General features: G+C 36.7%; 1 protein-coding gene across 19 annotated transcripts in view; it reads right to left on the reverse strand.

Moving 5' to 3' along the window:
- PPFIA2 (PPFI scaffold protein A2) overlaps positions 1-23,636 on the reverse strand; it is a 670,503-nt gene that overhangs the window by 99,593 nt on the left and 547,274 nt on the right. For all 19 annotated transcript variants that reach the window (XM_078146464.1, XM_078146473.1, XM_078146471.1 and 16 more), the window contains 6 exons: positions 19,772-19,855; positions 19,326-19,457; positions 15,908-15,970; positions 14,104-14,195; positions 6,355-6,490; positions 3,774-3,994 (listed from right to left, as the gene is read on the reverse strand). In XM_078146464.1, coding sequence (XP_078002590.1) covers positions 3,774-3,994; positions 6,355-6,490; positions 14,104-14,195; positions 15,908-15,970; positions 19,326-19,457; positions 19,772-19,855 — 728 coding nt within the window. The remainder of the gene's footprint in view (positions 1-3,773; positions 3,995-6,354; positions 6,491-14,103; positions 14,196-15,907; positions 15,971-19,325; positions 19,458-19,771; positions 19,856-23,636) is intronic.

Consider the following 23,636-nt stretch of genomic DNA (forward strand, 5'->3'; position numbering starts at 1 on the left):
CATTTAATGAATGATATGGATACAAATCATACTTTGAAAAAAAGTATTTGACCTTCCATAGGAAACCTGGATAGGTATGAAGAGGGAATGCTAATTAACAATTCTTTTGAATTTTGTTGGTATGATGGGCCCAATGACTTTCAATGAAAAATATGCCAGAACAGATAGAAACTGACTGTGGAGACAACTCTTTTTGGTGCCTTTCATTTGTGCATGAACATAACAATTATAATTTTAGAAAGTAGGAAAGCAGGACATTTTGCTAGCAGCAGAAACAACAGATGAGAAGTTTGCATGAAATGGACAAATCTGTTCACCAGCAAAAAAAAAAAAAATGTCAATAGCAGTTTCCTAATGTTGAACAGAAAATATTTCAAGCCGTCCCAGATGGGACAGTTTCACTAATGTCGCCTAAGTTAGAAGCAGCATAAGAAGACTGCGCAAATCATTCAGGCACAGGAAAGTATTTGAAGTTAAAATTAAGATAGTTATAACAACAGAATTTCTCAATGTTTTAAATGATGACTTGTGAAGAACTATTTCAATTGCTGAATACTATATTGTATCAAGAAGCCATCTGTTAGCTAGATATGGTCTTGAAATGGTACAGTTTTTCATTATCTACAATGGGAGAAAAATCAGTCATTACAAGTTAGCATGCTTTGCCAACATGTTTGATTGCCCTGGGAATGAGAATTTTGTGATAATGGCATTTGGTAGGCACTCATATTCGATTACGATAGCTTTCTGATACAAGCATTGCCAATTTCCTCTTTGAGCAATGCAAATTAATTTTAGATCTCATTTGATTCTTTAAGTAAGCTGAACAGACATCATTCTGGACAATGGCAAGAATTTTCCATGGATGATAATAAAATAATAACTCCCATTTACATATCACTTTATGGCTTACAAAGCACTTTCTGATTAACACATTCTGATGAATTTAAATCCTGATGTTTTGCAGCCTTACTATCTCCTTCCCTCCTTTTTTTTTTCTGGTGGAAAGGGCATTAATTACTATCAGAAAAAGAGAGGAAAGTGAGCTAGGAGACCCATTCATGTAAGTTACAGAACAAATGAATCTCCAGATAGGTATTATGGTATAATTTGAAATATGGTGGTGTAGGGATTTGCAAAATGAATTTTAGTGAACAGAAAATAAAATTAAGTACCAGGATGTCTGATATTCATTTATTTAAAGGGAATTTGTTCCTGGGGAAGTTTGATTTTCAAACTGCCATCAGAATTAACTGAGGCCTTTCAAAACTAATGTTGCTTTAATTTTTCATATTTAAATACATTATGCACATATAGTGAACATTATGAACACCACAGATGAATTTCTAAATAATCTGTACCCATTGATGCAAGGTTGCGATGAGAAAAAGAAAACTAGTCTTTTTTTCTCTAGAGCTTAAATCACTTCCTTAAAAAGGAAAAAAAAATCTAAGTGATTACCATTACTTTTTGGACCACTTCTAAATGTATCTTACTGAGCACTTAAGTACCAGAGGATTCTAGTATTATAAAGAATATATTTTAATACCCTTTTAATTATCCTTATAAAATGTTCTTATTTGCATTTGTTGATAACAAGCATTTCCTTATGAACTTTTTGCATCTATTTGTTGTTTAGAGAAGCCATGTGTTGTAGTGGATGGGGAGCAAATCAATAAAGATTTGGGTTTGAGCATCACATCTGACACATATAGGCCGCGTGATGATTTTGGCAAAGTCCCTGAATATCTCATTGCCCCCCAGGTAACTCTCAAGATATTCAATTGCACAGCGCTTGCCGAATAAAGAAGGAGTTTCTCTCACCAGGAGTTCCCTAGAGCAATAGAATCCACAGGGACAGTGAAATCAAAGGACTAACCACCAATCCCCTAGGAAAACATATGATCAACTCCTTTAAGCTATATTTCAGCAAGACTATCCTAACTTCTTGTTGTTGAGTCATTTTCAGTTGTGTCTGACTCTTCATGACCCCATTTAGGGTTTTCTTGGCAAAGATACTGGAGTGATTTGCCATTTCCTTCTCCAGCTCATTTTACAGATAAGGAAACTGAGGCAAACAAGGTAAAGTGACCTGCCTAGAATCACACAGCTAGTAAGGTGTCAGACGCCAGATTTGAACTCAGGAAGATGCGTCTTCCTAAATCCATATCTAGCACTCTATCCACTGTGCCACTTAGCTGCCCATCCTAAATAAACCCCTTGTTTGTTTGGTTTTTTTTTTCACCTAAGTGTCAGAACCTATTAGTGTGGTCCAAAGATAGATGTCAAGATCCTACAGACAGTTTAGCTCTTAGTACAGTGCTTGGCAAATAGTAAGCGACTAAAACATAATTTTCATTTATTTATTCATTCCATTCCAAATACTGCAATACTTGCCAAGAAGAGGAATGTTCATATTATTAGGTGGTAGACTAAAGGGAACTAATACAGCATATTTTTATCTGAAGTTGCTCTTCCATGCCAACCTCTCCTAAAGCAATGTGATGTAGTAGAATGCTATTTGTCACACAACCTAGGTTCAAATCTTCCTCTTAATATCTGCAGCTTTGCACAAGTTACTTAACCTTTATTTACCTTATTTGTAAAATGATGGGAGTGGTCTCTAAAATCCCTTCTAGCTCTAAATACTTGAACCTATGAACCACACCCTTTCTACATTCTGGGTCATGAATGCCAATGTCTCTACTACCATCCCTATGTCCACTTCTCAAAGAATGGCATATAGCAAATCTACAAACCTAAGATCTTTTACAAAACAAAAAAAACACTATCTTAAAAGCTATTGTGCTCAATGGACGTGTATATTTCAGAGTTACACATGTTGCTTCTTTCTGGTCAATGATTTCAAAAGTATATATTTTGATAACATAAATATATTGTCAGCAAAGAGTCTTTACCTAAAATTTTAAGGAAAAAATAATTTTAGAAAAGGGGAAAGCATGTACGATACAAAGTATATTTTGATTGCAGTCATTGTTAAAAACCCAAGATTTAGTTGTGACCACTTTCTCCCACTCCAAACTTAGGAGTTTTTAGCAGACAAATTGAGTAGTTCTATTTGAGAACATGGGAATAAGCTGACGGCCAAACAAACATGGATATTAGTTGGTTGGTTATTTCCCCCATTTGCCACAGGTTTCTGGCTTAACAAAGGCAAATGGAGAATGAGATGAACTGACTTTCATCCATCCATCCATTCATTCATCCAACCTGTCAGCCAGTTTTCAGAGACAGAAGGGATTGCAAACACATGGAACATTCTAGGTTGATCAAAATAATTATAGTTTCACTAGCTAAACTAAAAAATGGAGCAAACAAGAACACTTTCTAGATCCCCTACCAAAAGACACAAAACAGAAAATCTGCCCTAAAATATCCTCTTGGGACACAATTACAGGTTGCTAACAACCAGGATTGTCTCAATAAAACTAACTTGTTTGGGGATATTTCCTTAAGCTCTTAAAACTGTCCCATGATGCTTTCTTAATATATCACATTTCTGTTTAAGGAAACATTAAGAAATAAAGCTATTCAATTTCTAATGAGACACTCATTTGAGAGTTTTAGCTGACATGAGAAAGCTGCGAGTGAAGAACTCTGCATGCTAAGTAAAGGCTCCATCTTTCTTCTAAATATTCCAAAATATAAGTACAGGATAGAGACTTATTAGCTGAAACCTTATTCAGGATCAGGCTTGATATCTCTAATCTAGAAGATAGCCTAAACCAAAATGAACAGAAGGCAATACTTACCTGATTTCTTTATTGATTGCATCTAATTGCTCCTGAAGCATCATGGCTAGAGTCTGGGCATCAGAATGGCCACTTGGGGACAGAAGGTCCATTGAGCTAAAAATAGTTTCTCTGTCATCATCATCAATGTCAGACATTTCAGTGTCACTTTCAAAATGGTGGCTACTCAGCACTCCAATTTGCTGAGTTCTGTTCCACTCGTGGTCCCCAAGTGATTTCACCTAAACAGCAAGTCAAACAACTTACAATTCATATAAAACGTCATTGAAAATACTGAGCATTTTTTTTCATTTCACAGAGAAATAGGATTTTGTAAACGATTTGGGGAAAAGAGAAAGAAAATGGTAGAAGTCTAAGTTTTAACGAAGAATGAGACAATGAAGGTCATTTCTTTGACAGTGAATTAGCAACATTATCAAGATTTACATCCCATTTGTTTAATATAAATGAAAATTGCAAACTTCTTTTTTTCTTATGATTTCTAGTACAACTTAGAATTGAGCCAGCATTGAATAAAAGGGAGACTGAAAACTTCAATACAAGAGGTGCAGGGCTGATTCTTTTTTTTTTTTAGCTGTTGTTCCTTCTGTGATTTTCCTAGCCTGTCCTTGTTAATTTGCTTAAGCCTAAAGCACGCTTATTTGTCTGGCTGAGGTAACTTAATTTCCTAGACTAGGTCTGTTGTATGGATAAGACCACTCAGTATCCAAATAGGGACACCAGAACAGTCACTTCTAATTCCAGATTTGCTGCTGTCCCTTAATCCTTTTATAGATGAGTCCTTGTGCTTAAAATGGGAATAGAACAACTAATTTTAGCCACTCATTAAAAAAAAAAACAAAAAAACCCCAACCTTTTTCATTGGAGAAATTCCCATACCCTTTTCTAAAATCTTAGCCTCTGGTGTCAAAACTGTGTGCTGCTGGTTTCAGGAAGGATAGTTGCTTGCTTGCATTTTCTTTCTGATTTTTTAGTTCCCTGATTAATACACAGTCTTATGGAATATTGCTCCATACGTATTGGAAAAGCTCACAATGTATGAGCTGTAATATTGAATGGAGTAGATAATTATAGTAACAGTATAATATAACATATACACACTCAGGAGTTCCGGTCAAATTCACAATAGTTAATGACTTCACAATTTCCTCCAAAACATTATTTATATACCTATGCATTGAATGACACTCATCTATCATGAAACGGTGGGAACAGAGCCATAGTCTAGACCTGTAATTTCATGGGTATGGAGGACTCCAGGGAAGGAGGACTCACTTACTACCCAAGCAGGCTAGGAGGTCTTCTGCAAGTTAGAGTTTTGGGGAGCTGCCTGGAATAGTGATGTCAAACTCAAATGGGAATAGGGGTCACAGATCCATGCATAAGGGGCTGCATATTGATTTAGTTTCAAAATATAATATTATTTATGTTTTACTTTATTTTATTTGTTTTGTTAAATATTTCCCAATTACAATCTAATCGGGCTTGGGCAGCATGCCAGAGTATTTTGGGCCACGTGTTTGACACCTCTGCCCTAGTATACGAAGAAGCTAAGGGACTTGTCCAGAGTCACTCAGCTAGTCACTATTGGGGCAGACTATGAACTCCAGTCTTCAGAAGGCTTTGAGTCTAGTTTTCTATCCACCATACCAGGTTTCCTTCTGACAAATCTAAGAATCATATGATATCGGAAAAGAATGGGACCTTCAAGGCCACTGAGTTCAGCCTCTGTATTTTATACCTAAGAAAGTTGACAAGAAAGGAGGTGCAATGACTTACCCTAGGTCAGGGGTGGGGAACCTGGGGCCATGAGGTCACATGTGCCTTCTAGGTCCTTGGGTGTGGCTTTTTGACTGAGTCCAAGTTTTCTTCTTTTTTTTTTCTTTTATTTATTTGCAACTGGGGTTAAGTGAGTTGTCCAGGGTCACACAGCTAGGAAGTGTTATATGTCTGAGGCTGGATTGGAACTCAGGTCCTCCTGACTCCAGGGCTGGTGCTCTACCCACTATGCAACCTAGCTGCCCCCTGAGTCCAAGTTTTACAGAACAAATCCTTTTATTAAGGAGATTTGTTCTGTGAAGTGTGGATTCAGTCAAAGGGCCACACTTGAGGACCTAGAGGGCCATATGTGGCCTCAAGGCCTCTGGTTCCCCACCCCTGCCCTAGGTTATACAGCTTCTAAGGGATACTGCCAAGATATATACTCAGCACTTTGGAAAGAAGTATGATATAGTGGATAGGTTACTTGACTTGGAGTCTTGAAGACCTGGCACCCAATCCTACATAGACACTTAGTAGTTGTGTGGCCCTAGATAAATCACTTAAATTTCATTGCCTCACCTTCCTCATCCGTCAAACAAGGGGGTTGAACTTGACAGCCTCTAATTTCTAAATATGGAGCTACAGCCCTCTGACTAGGGTAATAGTTTCTTTCAACTACAAATCTACAGCACCATCCTTCTGTATCACACATGACACCAATGATGATGTCCAATGAAATTTAATGTTTTCAGTTCTCAGACTAGTAGTGAAACAGAATGTAGTAATTATAAACAAATTGCTGAAAAGTATAACGATTAACCTTTGGTTCATCTCTTCGGACTCCCATACGGCCTCTCCTGGGTCTTCTTATGACCTTAGTTGACCTATAGTCAGACTGGCTGTCCACAAGTGAACCTACAGAATACCGAAGCTCTGTTGAGGTATCCAAGTGTGTCCTGTGAGGAGGAAGAAAGCATCGGTTACCTATCAAGAGAATTCAAATGTCAAATAAAATTCAAAGAGTGAATCACTGACCATCACCGAATAGTCGGTCAATAATGCATCAGCCTCCACAGGAATAAATCAGGCATTTGTGAAAGCAGAATTAAGTACTTTGTGCCACCTTGGTTGTGGTTGTTTTTGGCTGTGTCTGACTCTTTATGACCCCAACTGGTGTTTTCTTGACAAAGATACTGGAGCGATTTACCATTGCCTTCTGCAGGTAACTTTACAGATGAGGAAACTGAGGCAAATAGGGTTAAGTGACTTGCCCAGGGTCACATAGCTAGTAAGTATCTGAGGCCAGATTTGAACTCAGGAAGATATGTTCTTGACTCCAGGCCTGGCACTCTATCTACTGTGCCACCTAGTTACCCTGCCTCCCTGATACCATTTAGTAAATTACTATTTCATTGAACTAAACAGTTTATTTAGGACTCTCTAGTAGGCAGGGCATTACCTGAAGAGAATAAACCCAGTAGTGGGGCTTAAGATTGATTCTGATAGGTTTAATGACTTAAAATATTATTATAACTCAGAGCCTCTTTCCCTTACTACAAGCTGTTGAAACAGACAGCAAAAATAACGTTATTTTCATCAGAAAGGTAAAATGACTCACCCAATACAGCCAACTAGTAAATGTTGGAGTAGGTATTTGAACACACATAAACTGATACCAATACCAGTCCGAAATTGGTTTTGCAATGCTGCCTTTTTGAAGATAACTACAGATTCTGTCAGTAACAAATATATTCCCAAGGAATACTTTCTGTACAAGTAGTCATTCAACCATCAAATAAAATACATTTGATCTCTTGGATTTGATAATGAAAATGTAAACATAAAAATGTAAAGCAGAACAAAGGAGAGTTCTAACTCTTGTTTGAAATTAAAAAAATATGTATATTTTAATATAAATTTATCCAGAAATACCTTTGATTTAAACAAGCTTTTCCTTAATTTAGTGATTAAGTAAATATAATTATTTAAAACCTGCTAAAAAGGAAACTCACCTTTCTATAGAATATTATGCCTAATTGTTTGTCAGATTTGGGGAAAAATATGAAGGGAAATCCCAAGGGTTGAGGCAAGTATGGGTGGTTACTTGTGTTGAGGATGGAGTCTGCCCACCAATACAATCATAGATCATTAATACCGAAAGCCCCAAATGCCCATCATTCTGATAGGATCAACAGATCTAGAGCAGGAAGGGTCCTCAGAGGCCATCCAATAAAACCTTATCATTGTATAGATGAAGAAACTGAGGATAATGAAGGTCAAGTGACTTGGCCACATCTCACAGGTAACAAACATAATAACCAGAAGCCATTATCAATAGTCATATATTTATTAGCTGGTGGTGATTAGAAGCATTCACCATATAAGCATAATGCACTGATAATGGCTTCCTTTGCATAAGAATATTGTTTTAATATGATTTATACATCCCTGTGAGTTTCCCAAAGGCTGTGCCCATTCCTGGAATGCACTCTCTCCTCACCCTTCTAAATCTTAGAATAGTTAATTTCATTCAAGACTTCTGGGAGGGATTCTTAACTTTTGTCACGTCATAAACGCCTGGGCTGTTTGGTAGCCCTTCTCAGGATAATGCTTTTAAATGCATAAAACAAAAACACATAGTATTACAAAGGAAACAAATTATATCAAAATACTGCTATCAACATATCTGAAAAGTATGTTAAAAGACTAAGGATAATAACCCTTATAGAGGAATTCTACCTTGATCTCCTCAAATTACTAGTGTTCTCTCCTTCTTGAAATCATTTGTATATATTTGATTGTCAAAGTATCATAGAAAGTGTTTTCAAAGTCTCTGTACTCAATCTCCCCATTTGGAAAGTGAGAGGATTGGTTTTACTGGCTTCCAAGGTCCCTTTGAACTATTATGATCTTACTCAGCCCCCTAATTTTTTAGATGAGGAACTGCAGCCTCATTCAGATACATTCCATTTCTCTCAGTGAGCTCCCTGGGGACATGGGCGATCTCATGTTTGTGTATCTCTAGCACCTAGCTCAATTTCTTTTTTTTTCTTTCATTTCAGACCTGTGTTTTCATTATTATAGAGATTCCCAATTAGAAACCTCCCTCTATTGTTACATATCACTCTTCTCCATAACTTATAGTGTTAGAAAGCTGCGTAGGCACCAAGAGATTAAGTGACTTGACTAGAGTGTCCCAGTCAGAATGTATCTGAAAAGGGTCTTCAACCCAAGTCTTTCTGACAAGGACGCTGGCTGTTTATATTGAACATAATATATTGCCTCACTGCCTTGACCAGAGCAGATGTTTATTACATGATTATTTCATTTATTGAATAATACCATTCTGAAGCTGGATAGACTACTGGACTTGGAATCAGGAAGATCTGAATTCCAATACTGCCTCAGATACTTATGAACTGTGTTAACCTGGGCAAATTAATTTCTCCTCTTTCCACCTCAGTTTCCCCAACAGTAAAACAAGAAAGATAATAATAGCACCTCCTTGACAGGGTTGTTATGAAGACCAAATGAGATACCATGTAAAGCTCTTTGCAAACCTCAAAGCCCTATATAAATGCTAGCTATTATCATCATTAAGATACAGATTTAACCATAAACCTGGATGTTACTAAAACAGAACGCTATTTCAAAAGAAGTCTCTTTCCCATATAAGCCAAATAAGTCATTGAAATGGCTCATGAGAAGCTCCAAGTTGCTCTTTTCTATTCATTGGTTTTATTCATATTTAATTTAAGTTGCTCAGGGCTCCCTCATTTTCATTGCTAGATTTCAATAAGACCAAAAAATGGTGGGAAAAAAATGCTAAAAGTTTTCTGTGATCAAAATAATCTCTTCTAATATTAGCTGTAATTTAACTGAAAATCGCATCTGGCCACCCTAAGTATATCTGGAATAGTCCTTGAGATATACACACACACACACATACACACTATATTATATATATATATATATGTTTTACTTTCCAAGTCAAAGGAAAATAGCATATCACACACACACACACACACACACACACACACACACACACACATTAAGCCTATTCACTTGAGACAGCTAAGAAAAGCTTACAAGCAGCTTTACATGGGTCTTCTTTAAAAGGTTTGCTGCATGGTTCAAAATCATCATTTTCTATTCTGAAAAATGAAACGTGATTGGTTTTCCTCTTTTAATCTCTTCTTTTAGTTTCCTGTTAAGAAGGGAGCCCAAGGAGAGGAGGGTTTGGCTGCTTTGATCATAAAAGCTGATTATGGGCCTTGAAGCTATGGCATAATTCCAGATTGAACCTCCCCATTAAAAAGACCACACTGATTTACTGTACAGCCTGCAATATAAAAACATGGCAACCAATACCCTGGAGAGCTTCTCCTGGTCATGTATGTACTCTGCACTCAGCAGAGTCCTAATTTACAGCAATACAGGTGAAAAAATGCTGCTATTCTCTGGTCATGTTTATACATGGTGGCAGTTTTTGTTTCCCCCTCTCCCCCCAAAAAGTGAAGAAAAGATGACCAAACACAATGGTTTTTCACTCCTATCATTGGCTTATATAAACATCTGAATATTCAAACTTGAACTATTCCTCTCAAGATTTGTCTTAGTCTGTCAGTAAACACACAATTTCTTTCTAGGAAGAACATCAAAAACAGCCTTATTCATTGTTCATATTTTGACAGGTAGTTATAAAATGTTGTAGTTGTGGCTGTTCAGTCATTTTAGTCATGGCAGACTCTTAGTGACCCCATTTGGAGTCTTGGCAGAGAAACTAGAGTGGTTTGCCATTTCCTGCTCCAGCTCATTTTATAGATGAGGAAACTGAGGCAAACAAGGTTAAGTGACTTGTGTAGGGTCACACAACTAGTAAGTGTCTGAAGCTGTTAAACTCGTATCTTCCTGACTCCACGACTAGTGCTCCATCCACTGAACCACCTAGCTGCCCCATTATAGCACTCTTGTCTAGGCTAAAAACTGTTCTTAAACTCTATTTTATTGGTCTCTATTATTATTGCTTTCTGGATTCCTTCACATGGTTCTGAAGTTAGGATGGAAGATTAACAGGAGTGTGAAACATACAAATGAATACTGTGATGAAGAAGATGATATTTACATAGTAACTGTACAAAATGCACAGTGATGACCACTGTTAAACTTCAAAGTCACATTTGCTTTTTCCTTTACATTTTGCATTGTAATAGAGGGAAGAGAGTTGCAACACATATTAGAAATCTTTCCTTTTAAAATAATTTGTGCCACTAACATCCTTTTTGTTGTTGTCATGGAGGGTGTGGTGTAGCATATGGGGTGCTAGGTTTGGAGTCAGGAGGACCTGGGTTCAAATTCAGCTTCTACCAATTATAAGCTGAATGACCCCGGGCAACTCACTTACCCTTGCTAAGTCTTAGTGTGGACTTAATGGCACCTGAATTTCCTTCCAGCTATAAATCTAAGATACAATGATCCCAAATTAGTAGTTTTCTTTAACATTTTTGATTTGGAAAAAGACACCATAGGCATCTCAAATTCAAAAATGTCCAAAAACAATGAATAATCTTTCTTCCTCCTCCCACCATTTCTCTGTTGTGTTTTCATGATGCTACTGTCTTGGGTCTCCTCCTTCCTGTCTTCATGTTCCTTCTCTGGTTCCTTTGCTGGCTCTTCATTCATATTCTTCACACCTCCACTATCTGGGTTCCCCAAGTCTTTTTCATGGGCCCTGTCTTCTTATTTCTCTGTCCTCACTCACTTACCTCATCACCTTCCACAGTATTAATCATCATGTCTATGCCAATGACTCCCTAGATCTAAGACTAGTCTCTATTCTGGGTTCATCATTAACTGCCTAGAGGACATTTTGAGCTACAAGTCTTATAACCATCTAAACCCAACATATTATCATTTGTTATCTTTTCTACCAAACACTCCCACATTTCCAAACCGCCTTGTTTTGTTGAGGTGACTGAAAAGTCACCCAGATTTGTAACCTCAGAGTCACCTGCAGTTCCTCATTCTCCCCTGCGCCATTCATCTAACAAACGGCCAACTATCGTCAATTTCATCTTCATGACATCTTTCACATCTATCCCCTCTGTACTGTTTATGGAGCCACCACCCTGGTTCTTACCCCCATTTCTTCTTGTCTGGAATTCTATAAAAGCTTCCAAATTGTTCTCTCTGTCTTGGGACTCTCCCTTCTCCAAGACACAACTGCCAAAATGATCTTCCAGGCTTATCCATGTCACTCCTGTATTCAATAAATTCCAATGTCTCTCTTTTAGTTCCAGGATCAAGTTTGAATTTCTTTTTGATCTTTAGCACAACCGACCCTCCAAATCACTTTCCTGTCTTCTTTGCACATTCTTTCCCTTCCTGTACTCCGTCCACACAAACGACCCTCCTTTTGTTCACCACACAATATCAATTTCATCTCCTATCTCTCTGTAGCTTTGTCTAGGTAGTAACCTTGTGTCAGGAATATAATCTCTCTCTTCTCTTCTGCCTTCAAGAAACCCTCATTTCTTTCAAAGCTCAACTTCCTTACTCACTCAGCCTTACAGACTCATGAACATTTTCTGAATTCCCCTCCTGTCTCTACCACCAAATTACTTTGTATATTTATTTTGTGTATTCTTACATGGTGTTACCTCACTAGATTATAAAAGTCGAAGGAGGGTAGGGATAGTTTCACCTAGAACACAGGTACTTAATAAATGCTTATTGGTTGACTGGCTCTCCTCTACAAAGTTCCATCCTGAAGTCCAATGGGTACACAAAAGTGGCAACAATTTCTCAATGGTTATATCAACAAAACATATACAGTGGAAACTTCCACAATGCAAGAAATGCTTTCTGTATGGCATCAGCACAAATGAAATGTGTTTTTCCAAGAACCAGTGTAGCTCCCTATGGAGAAGCATATCACCATCTGGAAATGCATAAATTTCTTTTTCTAGGTAGGGTAATCCATAACACAAAAACAAAATGTGTAGACTTTCAATTTTGCAATGATGGTGGGAAAGAGGGAAAAGAGACTAAGAATCACATAAATAAACTTTAATTTGATTATAAATGAGAGATTTTTGTCCAATAACCAAAAAGAAGGCATACTGAAGGAGAAGTCTAATCATATTAATCTTGAAATTCTTTTAAATTCAACAAGAGGAAATAGTTAAGTTGCACCTAAATGGAGGGAGGGCTTTTATAATCCAGGACAGGTAGAGTATACATGATCCTATGGCCAAAGACAAAAGAAAACACTATTTCATTGGCTCTTTGCTTGACATTATGAAAAGGAAAGAAGAGTTGCATAGTGAGGATGAACAGGGCACAATACATAACCAATGAGAAACTAAAGAAAAACAAATAAAAATACCATCAAGGAAGTGAATATGGGCTGATCACATGATGAAAAGAAAGGAGAGAGCCAGAGTGCTCCCCTGGTGCCTTCACAATGCCGGAGAGTACAGAAAGCTGTAAACACAGTGGTTGGGCTTCCTATGGTAAACTTAGGGAAACACTCAGTTAAGAATCCCAGGATGTCACATCGGTATGGATAGATTTCAATCTTCAGGAAGCTTGCAGATCAATGATATCACAGATCCTTGTGAGTACTGATCCTTTGAGATTGATCAGTTGATTATATACTGAAAGTCATTTAAAAAAAAACAACTTTTTTTTGGTCACAATCTGGCAAAACCTATAGACTTGCAGAATAATGTTTTAAATGCATACAGAGGATGGAAAAAGAAGCCAATTATAGTGAAGTACAGCTATGAAGAAAGGAATATGTCAAGGACACCACATTAATAACTCCTGCAGTTGAAGCTATAAGACAAGATTAGTTATTTTACATGTAATACTTTTCAAAAAAGAGGTTCAAAAACTAGGAATGTTTGTAGAAGAGATGAAGAAAGGCTTCACCAAAGAGTTGACCTTTGGGGTGCTTACTCTCTGTGAAACAATATCAGTTTTCAAAACAGCATACTTCTGAGTAATGTAAACCTTAACATAAGCCATTGAGGAAATTGTGCTTATGTTTTAGCCAAGGATATGTTGTTTTAGATAAGACATGACATAACCCTAATTCATGCTATGATAAATAAAAAAATATTGGAATCCAAACATTTAATTATTATTTCTCTAAAGAAGTAGAGCAGTATAGAGCTGAGTGCCTGCAGCTCCATTTAAATAAAGGTGCTTTTGACTTTTTCTACTATGATAGATATAACCTCATTGCAGACATTTCAACTATTTCATTCAAAAAGCTATTTACTTTGATATATAGACTTGCAAATCAGCTTAAAAAGTTACTGAACAGAAGACCATCAAAGAAAGGTGTGTGCTATTTTGTCTAAGGAAATCTTTTTAAACTAATACGCTTTAAAATGTAAAAGTTTTATGTTCTATGTTGAGTATAACAGATATAAACAGGATTAAACTGTGGCAGAATAACCATTTATCAACTCAACATTTTGGTGCTTGCAGCGATATATAGCCATAAAAAAACTTGATGCTCATTTGAAATAAACTAGATCAGCTTTTAATTAAAAATTACCTTGATATTGTGGGTTCAATCAAAGAGCCAGTTCTTATTTTCAATTGGTCTAGTTCTGACCTCAGCTTCTCAATTTCTTCTGCTAATCTTTCCTAAAGATGAAAGAAACATTACTTGGACACTATGTACATTCCACAATATCAATCTGCAAATTAATAATTCAAATTCCTGCTTCATTATTCCTGAAAATAGACATTTGGCAAGCATATTATGAGGCATGGCAGTTCAATAATGAGAATTAATTTTTATAAGTAGGAAGGAACACAGACAAAAAGTGTTACACTCTCCAACTGTTCCCTCTCCAGCTAAAAGTGGTGTCTTCTTTCCTCAAGTTTCTCACATCTTTCTATTTTTAACTGTCATATACAACATCACAGAATTATCCCTAGTATCAGGCACAACTAGAGTTTTGTGCCTGGGTCCACAAGGAAAAGGGTTGTGTGTTTTCCTTATAGTAGACATCCACTGGGTGTATGCTATTTGGCATAATTCCCCCCCTCCCATTCCCATCCTTTACTCAGTCCAAGGTTCCCACCCCTAAGGGTCCCATTGTTATCACAGCCTTCTTCCAAGGCCCTGATTTCACCACTCTTGCTCAAGCACACCAGAATGTGAGCAGGGCAATAAGAACTGTCACTGCTGAGAGATACCTGGAACACCGTATCATCAGTACTAGTTGCCCTAAGTAATTGCTGTCACTTATGTCCTAATTTCAGCAATGCAGTACAGGACATCAGTGATAGCAATAACTTGGGACACCAATGATGCTGTGAGCTAGCTATCTCAGCAATGACCCTGAGGATTTCTCTCTTCCCATCAATTTTGATGATTTTGCCTCAGATGCAGAAATACCTTGTGATGGCTCTCCTTCCTTCTATCTTTGGTAGCTTTGTACTTCTCCTTTATTGAATAAGTCATTTGATTGTAAGCTCCATGAAAGCAGGATCTAAGTCACGTGAGTCACTTTTACCCATGGGAATAGAAAGCATCCTAGGTTCTTAAATGCTATGAAATTAGAGTGTGAGCTCTGAAAATTTCAACCTCATTGGAAAGGCAGACTACATCTGTCATCTGAGGATCAGCCTACCTGAGCAATGTGAAATTTATTATCACAAATTGGCTTGAAAAAGGATGAATTCCTTTTGCCTATGGTAACCCACAGTGACTTTTGTTACATTACCTTAATTATTTATAGGTCCCTCTGGACTTCTCTATATTTTTCAGTGGTACCAATATTGTCTCTCTAACTGGGGTTCAAAACTTCCATGTTACTTTTCTTTTCTCTATGTATCTAAATTTTTTTTTCTTTCCTTGAAGGCTTGAGCCAAGTCTCCTCTTACCTGTCAATCCCTCTTTAATTTTATTTAGTCCATATTAATTAACAAACATTTTTAAATACCTACTATAGGTAGTATATATGTACATATACATATACATATATATATATACACACACACATATATATATATACACATATATATATATATACATATATATATATATATATATATATATATATATATATATATATATATATATATATATATATGTTAGTTTGGATTGCTATATGTATATATTCTGTATTCCCAACTAAAGTGTATATTTCTTGAGGGCAGACAGGGTTTAGATATTACACCTCATTTTATAGCCTTTTTTAGCCACAATGTCTTCCATGTATCAAGTGCTCAATAAATGTTTGCTGGTACTGATACTACTAATTCACTCAATTATTACATATCAACAATATTAAAAAACACATATGATTGTTATATAGGTGAAAAAAATGTAATTTTTTCCATACTACCTTATCATGCAAAGATTCTTCAAGATTCTTTCTGAAACTTTCAGATTCTTGAATTAAAACATTCTATGGAAAAAAAACAGATGTGACATCAATTGAACAACATAAAAGCAACATATATGAAAAGCAAATGTCCATTGTTAGTATATTAATTCACAGTTTTCTTCATAAACATAGATTCCTTAAAACAGTTATTTTCACATTTTGGGAAATGTGAAATTGAAACCGTGGTGACTTAACTTGTAAAATTCATAGAGAGAAAACAGAATGCAAACATGTTTTTTAAGGTGTTAATCATTTTCTGCTTGTTTCATGCAGACCACAAGTTTGAGGGGAAATAAATATGTCTCTCTTACGTCTTAAGAGGGCCAACAATAAGAAGAAAGAAGCATTTGTGTTTATTCACTTAACTTCCCTATAAAAATGTGTTTCTAGTGAACACGTGTTAGATACCTCAGGAAATGAGAAACCATCAGATGATGATTTTCTAATAGGATTTCTATTCCCTGCTAATCTTAATTGCCAAATTTCTATTAAAATTGAATATATATATATATATATATATACATATGTATATATATATAGCATGTATATATATGTATATATATATATACACAGCATGTATATATGTATATATATACATACACACACACACACACATATATGTGTATGTATACAATACAAAAATTAGAAACAGGTAGATAGAGATAATATAAAGATAGGTAGACAGATAGAAAGACAGATAGATAGAGAGATAGAGACTAGACCCATGATTTCTTTCAAATAGTGAACTAAAAACTTTCTTTATCAGTCCAAGATGCCACTTTTTTCTCTAACTTATAGTCTTACTGAATTGCCCAAGGCACTGACTCATTATGTGAGTTGCTCAGGGTCACAAACATAGCATATGCTATTTGGGAGAAACTGAAACCAGGCTTTTTTGGCTTCTAGGCTTGCTCTTTAGTCTATATGAACAAAAACTTTTACATTTGCAGAAGTATCTTGTGGAAAGATGAGCTCTTTATTCAAGCAGAACTTTCACAATGATAGAAATAAGTTGCACCATAGCATATCATATGCATCTTTGGGATACAGGAATGGCTAAGATTGAAAGCAAGCACTATGCCTTTTCCAAACTACCGATGCAGTTGGTGGCACAGTAAGTAGATAAAGCAGTAGACCTGGAGTCAGGAAGATGAGTTCAAATCCTACTTCTGACACTTACCAGCTGTGTGACCTTGAACAAATCATTTAACCCCTCCATGCCTCAGTTTCCTCATCTGTAAAATGAGGATAATAATAGCACCTATCTTCCATGGTTGTTGTGAGGCACAAATGAGAAAATAATTATGAAATCTATAACACAGTGCCTGGCACATTGTAAATGCTATAGAAATGTTAACTGCTGCTCCTGCTTCTGCTACTACTACCACCACTATAATTACAACAAATAATTCAAATTTCTTTTAAAAATTACTTTTCTAGAACAGCAGAGGCAAAGGGTGGAATTACTTAAGTGGCAAATTTATTGAATGCATTTACATATGGGCAAAACAAATTACCTTTGGGAGTAGTGGAGGTTGACAGATATATATAGATCAGAAGGCCTGGATTACATGGACCTACAATTAGAAGAGATTTAAAGAGCCCATCTAGTCCAACCCCCTTCAATGTAAAGATGAGGAAATTGAGGCACAGGGAGTTAATGTAACATGCCCAAGACCAGATGGGTAGAAGTATAAGAAGTAGAATTTAAAGTCTGGAGTTTTCTGACTCTCGAACCAATGTTCTGTTCATTGTATCACCTCCTCTAGATGATAATAAAATGTTTAATTGCCAAAAGACATTTTCAATCAAAAAACATTTTTATTGGTCTATTTGGCTATTGCAAAGTGGGGTAGGTGCCCAAACTCAAGTTTTAATAAGTGGTTAGGCAGAATTGTCAGGATGGTTTTTCTATATCTATACATGTATGTATATAGATATAGCTATCTCCCTCTCCCTCCTCCTCCACCCCCTCCCCACTCCTGTTTCGGTTACTATGGGTTTAGGTACTTGTTCCCTGACAGGGAATCTCCTACGTACCAAGCATGCATATGATTATAGCTATTATACCACTAGGAAGTAGCACATCTAGTCAAAATCAGAATGATACACTGTGAAACAACAGATGTGGTTTCTTTTAACCCAAGGAGGAAGGCAGCTTCAGAAAGGATGCTCCCTCTGATACCAGAAAAGAAGGCTGGCTATTTCCCCCCAAAAAGGACTCCCAGGCAATAAAATACCAGTTGCACCAAGCTACCCCTTTGCCACATACTGAGGGTGTCCCAGAAGTCTTCAAGCTACAGCTTAAAACTATCCTAAGACTTCTGGGACATCCTGTATAATCTTCACACGTGCTTATTATCACTGTACTCTAAGTTTTAGACCACTTTTCCCAAGGAGCTGTATTTTTTTTGTTATTACTCCTTTTGTTTTATATCATTCTTCTTGTTATACCATCTTGGTTAATACCTTTAGTAAAACACTGATTCAGAAGGGCTGACTGCCAACAGGGACTTGTGAGTAACAATACTAGTAATGCTCATCCCCTGGAACCCTGAGAGTAGTCCTTAGCCCCCTCTGGGGATAAACCACCAGTGTGGGACAAGAGCTACATCATCTTGGTTAATACCTTAAAAAGCTAATTCAGAAGGGCTGATTGCCCATAGGGGCTTGTGAGCAACAGTACCAGTAATGTTCATCCCCTAGAAATAGTAGTCAGCTTCCTCTGGTCTATCATAGTGTCTTAGGGAGTGGACCTGTAGAAGAAATCTCAGAGGGAGGGCTATATAAAGGATAGACTGAATGAACATAGTGGGAGAAAGGGCACTAGTAGCTGAAGGCAGGGCAGGAGGAATACAGTATGCAAGCTGAGTTCTCCACTAAGAGATTTCAGAATGGCGAAGGAGGGGAGGGGATTGGGAAGCATTCCTGCCATGGGAGAACATGCACAGAGTACAGAGGCAGAAAAATAGGAGATGGAGTGCCCTGTGTGAAGGACGACAAGAAGGCCAGTTTTGCTAGACTAGAGACTTCAGGAAGGGGATTTGTATATAATAAGCCTGGCAAGAAAGAGGATTTTGAAGGTCAAACAAGAATTTTATTTTACTCGAGAGGGAATAAGGATCCACTAGAGTTTACTGATCCCAGGAATGAGATGTTTTGACAGACTCCTAAAAAAGTCCATGGGTTTTGGATTGATTAGGACAAGGAAGGGCTTAAGGCAAACAAATAATATTTCTGCAATGAGATACATAGAAGGAAGTTGCTGGACAGTACACTAGAATCACTTGGTGTTTACACCAATGTTAGAGTTGATGACCATCTGGATTCATATCACTCAAGAGGGATAAACAGATACCCTTTCATTTTGTTTTACCTTCTCCTCCAGAGCTGCCATCCTTTCTTTCAAGTGTAGCTGCAGACGTTCGTTGGATTCCGTCAAAAGTCGGTCTACAGTGTCTGATAGCCTTTTGTTGTGTTCCTCATTCATTTTTTCTCTTTGTCTAGCCTTCAGTTCAGGGGGAGAAAAACAACAACAACAAAAACAAAAACATTCTGTCACCTTAAATATAAAACCCATCTTCCCTCAGTTTATATTGAAAGCTGAAATTTGGGTAGGTTAAGTGAAACATTTTTACTGAGTGCCCAAAGCAGATTAAGCTTCTCTGTTGATGGAGTTGTCAGGAACTTTTTTTCATTAAGATGCACGTAGCCTGCCAAATGTGATTTAATTAAAGCCCACAATCGATAAAGAGCATACTCTGGAATATTAAATCCAGAGATGGTGGGAGGGAGTGGAAAAGAGATCTGCAATTCACATACTCTTTGAAGTTCCTGGTTCTTCTCTTCGAGCTGACCTTCCAAATGCCTCATCCTTTCTTCAATGTTACCATGCCTCTCCTCAGCCTGTAAAGAAATAGGAAGGGTTAGCCAGAAATGCCACGCTTTCCCAACATTTCATCTAAGGAAATTGAAATAAAACATAAAGCAAGCTACTACCAATCGCAAACTTAGTTTTCAAAATCGAGACTTTGTTTAAAACAGGCAGCTGAACAGCATCGCTTGAAATGTGTCAGCTACAAAGGCCTGTTACATCCAAGCATCAGCAAAACATTGGAGTTGTTTATGAGCAATGAAATCAGCCAAATGAAGCATGCAGACTGTGCAATTTGAACAGAAACCTGCCATTGGAAAAAGTTTTAAGCTCCTTGAAGCACTGAGCTGAACAATGGTTGATTATCAATAACTAAAAAAAAAATCATTATAAACGATTTATAAATGAAAACAAACCAAAACAAAACAAAACCAAAAACAGATGGAGTCTATTTAGCAATAGAAAGTAAAGTCCAGTAGGACTACCTTCCTACGTATGGAGATCAATTCTTGTAGTTTAGCTTCCATAACATACTGATAATCATCAGATGAGGTAGAGGAGGTTGGATCAGACTAACAAGTCAAGGAAAAGGAGAGGGACAAAATTGAAAAAATCAGAACTAAAGGCACACTGAACAGAACACAGCACAGAATGCTTAAAAGAAAAATGTGACTGCAAATTCAATACTTTAATAGACAGAATTTTGTGGAGAGAACTACACAGATATCTAGTGGACACGATGCTGTTGATGTACAGAAATGGAAAAACAATGATATGCTAAAAAAATAAAGAAAGCTATTGACCTAAAGATGGAGTTTAAAGGTTAGTGATAATTGGCTGATACACGATTATTATAGAGTGAATCAAAGCAACTCTAACAGACTCATGTTATGATTGGAATTATGGGAAACCAAACACCAGAATATGTCTCGGAGGCTGTTAGAGGGCCTTTAGTGGGGAGTAGTCCCCAGTTATTTGGACAGAAATGGAATTAATGAGGTTTAATGTTGTATAAGATGCTAAATAAGTGACCCAATTACAAGAAATTCTTTTTTTTTTTGCTGTAGCCTCTAATTTTTCTAAATGAAAGAAAAAGCTAGGCTATGTAATGTTATAATTTACAAGAGATGAAATATGTTTTAATTGACTTAACATAATTAAGAGGAGAAATCATAAATGAGTAGAGTTTGGGGCCTTGAATGCACATTATGACTGTCCATTTGAAATTTAATCTTCAGTTCACAGGTTAATGCCACATATTGATGTCAAGTTTTCATTCTGTTCAGGGCACAGTGATGCAGCAAGGTGGAGGAAACGTGTCTGTAAAACCTACTTAAACACTCCAATGAATAATGCAGAAACCAAGTGCTACCTTGACTTTGTTGTTCTCAAAATGAGGCCTATTCTTAAAATGAAAACATAATGAATAGAAAACCTTTATGCATTATTCCATGCCAGGAGTCTGGAGAGTTCCATCACTTTCCAGGTAAATGCCAGATTGCCACGGATATAATGTGTTCAACATATGGAATGCAGCTGAGAGCTGTATTTTATTAGTATGCTATGTACAAGTTATGGATATGAATATATTCATAAACACTGTTAGTGAAATAACCACTATAAACAGTCAGAGGACCCAAGTAGCCCAGGTAGAAAGTGAAAAATAGTAAATAGTTTATCCAAATAATGAACTTTTCCCATCCAAAAGTCAACCTAAAAAGGGGAAACATAATAAAGACATATATCCCTGTACATGAATATGTAATGCAAGATTTGAAATGAGATAATAACCTATTTGAACATGATATCAAGCACAGATGATTATTTCCTCCACAAGGCACAGCATTATCTCAGAATAAACACTTAGCATTTTAATGCTGATATAGGTAAGTAAGAGGCAACTCAGCATTTGCTGTTTCCAAGATTTTTGCTCTGCTTCTCATTTCCTTGTTAAAAGAAAACAACAAAGAAAAACATAAAACAAGCAACAAAAAAAAATTCTCTGTGAAAACTGAATATATGAACCTACTGCATTTACAAAATTGCAAAGTATACATTTCTCAAATAATTTTCAGAATGAGAGGATCTCCATAACTCATATAGACTTTAATTAAGAATATAATAAATGAATTGAAGTTTGGGTGACATTTTCAGCTCTACAGATGTAAAAATGTCTTTTAGTCACTGAAAACATCATGTTAAGAGAGTGTTAATAGTTCTAAAAATATCTGAGAGAAAATGTAATTATGCCAAGAAAAATGGAAGTGTGAAGGCTTTCAACTTCTGAAATCTTGGTAAAACTGAAGTCTTTAAATAGCCTTTGATAGTCTATTTTTTTCCTCTCTTATCCCACAAAACCACATCAGATCAACTTATCAAAACTGTAGCTAATGAATGAGAAGAGCACTTCATTCAGACAACATTTACTGCATGCAGGGAACCTTTCCTGTATATATCTTGCTTTTATATAATTGTTTGCATGTCGTCTCCTCTATTAGACTTGCTGTTGTTATTTATGTTCTTTCTTCTCAGAGAGGACCGTGACATCAGGAGGGTGTTGCCATGACTTGCAATTGAATTGGATTTAAGTGAGGGAGTGCTGTGTGAAGTCATCAGCCTCACTTTTTCCTCCAGAGCCATTTGGGTCCAGTGGTGAGACACAGATCAGAAGGACTGAAGATGACCCTGCTACATTAGACTATGAGCTCCTTGAAAGCTTATTTCTTTGTATTCTCAGAGCTTAGCACAGTGCCTTAGCACAAATGGTGTTTGATAGATGCTTGTCAACTGACTGTCTAATTACACTATTAGAGTGATGAGTTTTAGCACTGCCATAATTCTAACCTGGACATTGGATAGAATGTGTGACAGATACTGCCATTGAGTGCAATCTAATCATAGAAAGAAAATTATTAAGTCTTAAGGGTAGGGTGGATAAAGATCTGAGAATGTATAAGAGTACACATATAGATGTCAAATCTTTAGACTTATCAAGGAGTTACAACTAGGTCTCCTTTGCTCAAATAATGAATCCTCTGAAGTGGGTGTATGTGTTCAAATTCACACTATTCAAATTTTTAATTATGTAAATATGATAATTAGTTTCAGCCCAATGAATGAAAATACACAGGGTTCCAACAATGTGACAAATTGGAGGATCTGTTATTTTCCCCAATTGGTACCTAACTGTATTACTTAATACTGCACACAGAAAAAGTCATTTATCTAATTTTTAAAGCATTTATTAAGTACTTTTTATGTACCAGGCCACTGTGCTAAACCTAGGAAATACAAAGAAAAAGCAAAAAAAACCTCTCTGACCTCAAGGTGCTTAAGTTCATCTTTCTCTCTCTGTCTCTCTCTCTACACACACACACACACACACACACACACACACACACACATACACACACACACTAGATCAAAAGTGTGAGAGGGGAAGTGCTTCACAATTTACTCAATAAACAGACCAAATACTAGTCTATTACTTAACTAAAGTACTCTCCCCAAATTCTTTGTTTAGGTTATGCCACTGCTTCTTGATTGTAAGCCTGTCAAGAACAGGGACTGTGCTTTCATCTCTGTATTTCTAGTGCCTTGCCCATTGGGAGGGTGGGGTTAGGGGAAGGTGGCAGTGGGAGGTCAGGATCTGTGGTTTTATTGCTATAGGGAACAGCTGGTGTGTAAATTCTGTCTAATGATACATACAGATCACCAATTTTCCTGGAACTTACAGTTTGAGAGGGCCGTCTAGGGTACCCAAATTTTAAGAAAACTGCTCACAATCATTTAGCTAATATGTGTCAAAACCAG

This window comes from Phascolarctos cinereus, unplaced genomic scaffold (assembly GCF_003287225.1).
Source record: "Phascolarctos cinereus isolate Bilbo 61053 unplaced genomic scaffold, phaCin_HiC Scaffold_1;HRSCAF=81, whole genome shotgun sequence".
Taxonomy (NCBI): Eukaryota; Metazoa; Chordata; class Mammalia; order Diprotodontia; family Phascolarctidae; genus Phascolarctos; species Phascolarctos cinereus.